Source organism: Euphorbia lathyris, chromosome 9, assembly GCF_963576675.1.
Source record: "Euphorbia lathyris chromosome 9, ddEupLath1.1, whole genome shotgun sequence".
Taxonomy (NCBI): domain Eukaryota; kingdom Viridiplantae; phylum Streptophyta; class Magnoliopsida; order Malpighiales; family Euphorbiaceae; genus Euphorbia; species Euphorbia lathyris.
The window spans coordinates 22,081,220-22,088,617 of record NC_088918.1 but is presented as its reverse complement, the minus strand read 5'-3'; the positions used below and the strand labels follow the sequence as shown (position 1 = coordinate 22,088,617).

Here is a 7,398-nt window from a genome sequence, read left to right as displayed (position 1 = left end):
AGTAACATGTGAAAAGAAAATTATAAACTAACTCAAAACATTACCAAGTTAGATAATGATATGACTACGTGGACGAGAGCTCGAATAGTTATTGAAACAATCAAGAGAGAATGAATAAAACTCACAAACCCAATTTTTTTTTTTTTTATAGAAATTATATCATCATTTGTTTTTCAAAACTATATGGATTAATATAATCAAACTTGTAATGTAATGAAATAAAATAAAATAGTGATTTCATTACCATGTTTGGTTGATAAATAAAAAAAATTATGAAATGTAATCACTATTAGAGTATTTATATTTGTTTAGTTAAATATAATCATAAAATTTTATTTTCATAATTAAAATTAATAAATAAACATGAAAACGTGAAAAATGGGAAAAATGAGAAAAACATGAAAAATATGAATTGCAAGTTCTGTTTTTTTTTTGTGTTTTCTCGTTATTCGTGTTTTTGCGTTTTTTACGTTTTTCGGGTTTTTCATTATTTTGTGTTTTTCAATTTTTATGTTTTTTGTTTTATCATTTAATAAGAATTTTGCATAATAAAAATACAAGAGTTAGTTGTAATGTGGATTCATGTTTATTTTTTATGTAATGACCAGTACATCAATTTGTAAAGAAAAATTGAATAATATATTTATGATTTCATTACAATAAAAGTAACATGACTAATACAAACATGTTAATGAGCTTCCATTATACTAAATATTCCATTACAAAATTAATTACGGCGTACCAAACCGGACCTATGTATTATTAATTTCAACCCTATTCTTCACTAAATGATAAGTAAGCAAGCCAGCTAGCTAGTTGAAAAGAAGTCAACTCACTTGCTGATTATGACAACAAATATACAAAGGAAAATGTCATTATACGACTTCAGGACTATTCTTGCAGAAAATGTCATTATACGACTTCAGGACTATTCTTGCATTCTTCCAAGAGGCAAATTTTTTTTGTTTGCTTATATATAAGAATAAGACTTAATAAATAATCCATGTCATTGAAGTTGAACTTTAAAAATATTTCTATAATATTTCTAACCTATTTAAATGTTCTGATAGCTTTTTCAATTTATTTAAAATGTAATCAAATAATTATTTGAATGTAGAAAGTTATGCTACATGCGAAAGCATGCATTGTTATTACATAATTTAATAGAATATATTAAAACATATTAAAAAATAAAGTTTTTCGTTGCTTGACAATAAAACTTGCCAACTCTGATATTAGAATTCTATACCTCAATCTTGGTTGTTTTAATTTTTCGAGGTGTATGTAATTTACTTTGTTTTTTCAACCAATTAATTAATTGACTATATTTTACACAAGTTAATAGAGTTATCGGCTATAGAGATATTTTAAAAGTTTAGCAAATTTTTTAAACAATGTATATATTACCAAGCTGAGAAGCATGTCAATAAAATTATATATCTAGACACATCAGATGATAGAAATATGGAAATCTAAAACAAACATATGTTAAATTCAAAATTAGCATAAAATAATGGTTTAAAAATTGTTATTACTTGTATTTCATCTTAAAAACTTCGAGAAGAAATAAACTTAAGCAATAACATAATCAACAACATTATCTGTTACTAATCGAAACAAATATAACGGTGAAAAGAAAGCTAGCTAACAACTTAAAAACCAAAACTAAAGTTCAACTTGTACTATATATATCATTTACTCTTCTTTTTCGATTTCTTGTGTTTCTCTTTCTTATCGAACCGATCGAAGAACTCATCCGCAATCCTTTTTACATCAGAATCTGATGCTGAAGGTGAAAATAAATCACAAATAAAGATAGAATCATCTTGAAACTCATCTGCAACCTTTTCTTCATCAGAATCTGATGTCATAAATGAATATATATCACAAACGAAGTAAGAATCATCTTGGAACACCATCGACGACTCTCCTTCTATGTTAACACGACTTTGAGATTCATCCGGATTTTTATTCCAGTTCCATGGTGAAAAGAATGAATAGTCTGGACGTAAAAACGATGTCAATTTCCAATAATCTATATTATTATTTCGTGGATCCATCAATACATTATCAGCCTCAACTTCTTCTAACAATTCATCCACCATTAGCTGCAAATATTTATCTTCGAAGAATTCTTCCATTTTTATTTCTCTGTTCTTCGTGATATGTTTAGTATATATATAGGGAACTGAGTTAATTCTATTTCGTTTTGGTTTTAATTTCCAGATTTGAATTGGAACTTCAATTTATACTTGGATTAGGAATTCTTTTTCCGATTAAGATTATGGTTTTTTTATTATTATATATTATTTAGGTTTTAAATTCTAATTACATCCTTGTATCTAGGCTTGGAGTTGGAGAATTCTCGTAGCAATGATAGGCTTGATCACATTTTCTTTGTGATAAATGAGTGTGATAGAATTTTTCATGGGTCGGGCTTGACCAAATTTTGACCGGGTGAATGGAATCAGTTTTTTTTTTTTTTGAAGAAATAAAGCATATTATTAACTTAAATCAGAATCTAGAACATCGATAAGAAAAGGTGGTGGACATGCCCACTCACCCCAATCAGATCTAGATCTAACAGCTTTTGCTAAAGAATGAGCTGCAAGATTCGCTGATCGCTTAATAAAAGAGATCGAAACTGAGTTCAGATCTTGAAGAATAGACAAACAATCTTGAATAACATCGGAAAAATACGAGAGATTAGACACCTTAGAATGAATAGCTTGGACCATGCTTTGACAATCAGATTGAATAATCACTTGGGATAAATTCAATGTTTTGATCCATATATAACCTAATTAATGAAATTTCATACAATTTGGATGAATACTTAATAAAGTTATTATCCTTTTAACACATGATGATATTTTGACACATAACTTGATAAGTTTTAATTTAGGAATTTGTCTTTTTTTTTAATCTAAATAATTTTTTTCACGTAAGAAAATCTATGTAATAAATAAACTTTATAACGTGCGACTGTCAAGTTCATGTGTTAAAATATCACTATATATCAAGAGATGACTTTGTCAAGTCTCCATCCAAATTGGGTGAAATTTCACAAAAAAAAAAAAAGTGAAATGGGAAAACAGAATGAAAAACATAAAAGCCGATAAAATGTAAAAAAAAAGTGAAAAGGGAAACAAAAAAAAACCACGAAAAATGCAAAAACAAAAAAGAAAGAAAAACGTAAAAAACGAGAAATACGGTCAAAACGCTAAACATGAAAAATACAAGAACGAAAACACTTGAAAAGTAGGAAAAACGGAAAAATGCAAAAAATGGAAAAAAATGCAAAAACAATAAAAATGCGAAAATTGAAAAAGGTAAAATAGTGAAAAAAAGGAAAACGGAAAAACATGAAAACACAAAACATAATAAAAACGTGAAAACGATATAAATGCAAAAAAACTATGAAGATGTGAAAAAGGTAAAAACGATGGAAAAATGACGGAAAACACAAAATGGTAAAAAATACGAAAGATAGAAGAAACGTTAAAAAAATACGAAATCACGAAAAACATTAAAAACATGAAAAATGAAAAAATGAGAAAAAAAAGAAAAAACATGAACTAAGTGAAATTGGACCAAGAAATCTTTCAAATAATGTATAACTTATTACTTCCTGAACTACCAAGTGAAATTGGTAGTGTACAATTAGATTTAGGGCCCATTTGTTTTATCTACTGATTGCTGTTGTTGTGTGATGTTTACTGTTACGGTTTGCTGTTTGCTGTTACGGTTTGCTGTTAATGTTTGCTGTTACTGTTACAGTTTGCAGTTTGCTGTTGGAAAAAGATGCTTTTCCAAGAAGCAGAGATTCTCTGCTTTTGTAAAAAGCTGCTTTTCGGGTGTAAAAGGCAAACAAGAGGAGATCACTAACCAAACACCTAATGCTGCTTTTCAATTGTAAAAGGCAAACAAAATGTCACTCACCAAACACCTAAAACTCTCCCTTTTGAAGTGAAAAAAGCAAAAGAAACCTGTAAAGGAGCAACCAAACATCCCCTTAAACCTAGAATTTAAAATAGAATTCGAATCAGTTTACACCTCTGATTTATTACTTGGTCTCATTTAGCCCTGATTTATTTCAATTGATAAAATTTCACTCAATTTATATATAGATTTAATAGAAACGTTATTTCATTGATACGTGAGGATATTTTAACATTTTGTTGGTCTAAAATAAATAAATTTTATTTTCATGTATATAGAAAGCTTATATTCAATTTTAGGGTATAGTTTCAATTTTTTTTAATAAAAGAAATAAAAAAAGATGAAAAATATGAAAATAAATAAATAAATAAAAATATATAAACTAACCTCTAGCTCGGCGAGCTAGAGGCGAGTCCTTATCCGAAACCTGTTTCGGTCCATCTGACGTCTCTAAACACACCCGAATGAAACCACGAGCTAGCCCATGAAGTCTAGTCCATCTCCACACATATGCATAGCCTTAAAAGTCTATCTAACCACAAGATAGTGGGGTGATGTGGCATGGAAGTTGAGGGAAGTTAGTGGTGGTTTGTGGAGGTTGAGGAAGTTAGTGAGGTGGCAAGTTAGTGGTTAAAATTAGATGAAAAAAAAATAAGGGTTAGCTGGTGATTAATTACTCAAAATGCACTCTCAAAATACTATAAATAGACCATCCATTCTTCATTAAAATCCACTCACTCAACACAACAAAACCCCTTCCTAAGGTCTCTTCCAATACTCTCTATGTAAGCTTTTAGTTCTTGAGTTCTTCCTTTTTGTTCTTCATTTTTCTTAGCTTTAATTCAAGTTCCAATAGACTCTTTTCAAGTTTTTTTTAATTCTATTTAGCATTCCTAAGCCGTTAGTTTGCTCAATCCTTAGCTAGAATTCTGTTTCCAAATTAATTTTCCAGATTCATCCAGTTATTTTCAAAGCCCGATTTCGTCCATTTAAAGTCATTTTTTGCTTTTAATCCCTTCAACAAATTTGTTCTTGACTTCTTGATGTTCAATTTAGAATTTTAATTTTCTCAATTCCGTGTTTAGAAACTCCGTTTACAAGACAATCTTTACACCTCAAATTCATTAAACATTCTGTTTCCAGAATTTTTCAGATTCGACCAGTTATTTTCAACTCCCAATTTCGTCCATTTACAATTCGTTTTAGCCTTCGATCCCTTATAGAAGTTTGTTCCTGACTTTCTGAAATTAAGTTTAACCTTTTTAATCATCCAATTCCGTATTCTTAAGCATTCATTGAAGTTGAAATACCAATTTTTCATCAAATCTTGTGTCAATTTTGCACCTTTAATTTCCTTTATTTTACCCATCTTTTACTCAATCGCATTAGCTTAAATAAAATAATTATCTAGCAAAGTTTTTATAACGGCGCTAGAGACCCAAGAGAGACTTTTTCAATCCTTACGTCCCTCGCCAATTGCTTCGTTTAGAATTCAAGTTTTGGCACGCAACTCCATAAACTTAACCATTTTAATTGAGAAATTATCTTCTCTGGCACGCCCGCACCCTAACCACACGTGACAAGGTTGAAAATTAGTATATTCGCAAAATATCGCTAACACATTTAAACTTGATAAATTTTAGTTTGTTTTTACTTTCTAAAATATAATTAATTATTTTTACATTAAAAATCTATGTATAAAAAATACTTTAAAATATGACACATATATCAAGTTCAAATATCATAATATTAATAACGGCCATGGACGAAACATGACCAGATAATAGATCATGCGTCAAATAGTATTTTTTTTATCAAATAGTGATTTAAATATGACACTAACTTCCCTCTTTTGAGTACCTGAAGCACTTATATATATTCTTTAATTAAATTAACATTAAAATCAACTTTATTTTTCTAAAAAAACATTCAAATTTCAAATGAGAAATTGCACTTGAAACCCGATACCATGTTATTTGTGTACCGAGCCAATTATTTGATGTTACGTCATATTTTTAGGGTCTAAAATTTATAATCTATGGGTTTTTTAGAGTACATTTTATATTTGAGGGTCTATATAATTTTATATAAGTATTATTAAAAAATAAACAAATAAAAAATTTCAGAATTATATATTTTTATTAGTTTAAGTGTAATATAACATCAAATTATTAATCTGACGCATAGATAAAATCTCTCAATTTATATAAAAAAACACATTGAAATTTATTATTTACTAGTCAAATAATTAACAACAAAAGATATAATAATAATAATAATAATAATAATAATAATAATAATAATAAAGAGACCAGATTATAGGGATATAAGAGTGAGTCTATTGTGATTTCAGATCATACCGGTCAGGGACTCCTCAGATTGCACCACATCAGCAGTTTGTTGATGTAGTGTAATTTGTGCGGTCTTGGTCCAATATGGTCCGGGATCATAGTATACATTTTTTATTTATCGATCCGGATTCCGCCCTCGTTTAGGGTTTTGGAAACCTAGTAGGATTATCATAACGTTGGGGAGTCATATCACCATATCCAATACCTCTCCGCCGAGTTGGAAACACGACGAACAAAAAGGTACTCAATAACCCTGCACCTAACGGCAAATTCATAATCAATTGTTTCTCATTCGGGGATCCATCATTTGAAAAGAAACAATGTTGAACATCAGAGCTACTAAGAGCAAACACCAAGAACACAATTAGAGAACCAAATGCATGAACAAAATCAATCAAACATATTTTAAAATTATCCTTCTTGTTTTCATCCAACTCTTCTTCTCCATTTCCATCCCCGCAATCGCAATCGTTAAACACGTACAACCCTTTCGTCGTAGCGATTCCGTAGTAAATCTTGTCGTCTTTACCAACAAAACTGTCGGTAAAAGAGGAGAAAAAGCAAGCTAGCGAACAAGAAATAATGACGGATAAGGTGAGGTATTTGTTGGAGAGAAAACAGTCGCCGTTATTGGAGAAAGACGGGATAAGAGCTTCGAAGGCGAGAACTGTTCCGGTCGGTAATAAATTGGCTAGATTTGAAGCTGCAGTTGCTATGCTTTTGTTGCCTTTTGAAGCCATTGGACAAGATTTATGGAGTTTGATTTACATAGGATGTGTTTGGTTGTGTTTTATAGGAAAGTTTAAGGTTGTGAGAATTTGGCACTATGATGTATCCATGTGCATCATGATGCATGCACATCAACGTGTACGCATTAAAATTGTAATTTTTATACTTTACCCAATTTGTTCCTTGATAAGTTATACTATATTTCGGGAGAAATTCAATCTTTGAATGTTTATATACTTTTTATTCTTGACAATTAGCTAATCTTCCAATGAGATGATATGTATTAATAGCGAGGCCAAAAACTTTATTTCACAATTTTCCGGTATAAAAAAAATTATAAAGAATTTATAGGTCAATTTTTTTTTTATAAAAAAAT

General features: G+C 29.4%; 1 protein-coding gene across 1 annotated transcript; it reads right to left on the bottom strand.

Moving 5' to 3' along the window:
• Window positions 1–6,343: 6,343 nt before the first annotated feature.
• LOC136207292 (protein DMP10) lies at window positions 6,344–7,033 on the bottom strand. Its single transcript, XM_065998579.1, has one exon. The coding sequence runs from the start codon at window positions 7,031–7,033 to the stop codon at window positions 6,434–6,436; it is 600 nt and encodes a 199-aa protein (XP_065854651.1). The 3' UTR covers window positions 6,344–6,433.
• Window positions 7,034–7,398: the final 365 nt, after the last annotated feature.

Excerpts from the sequence above, each read along its gene's own strand:
- LOC136207292 (XM_065998579.1), bottom strand. The coding sequence starts at position 7,033 with ATGGCTTCAAAAGGCAACAAAAGCATAGCAACTGCAGCTTCAAATCTA.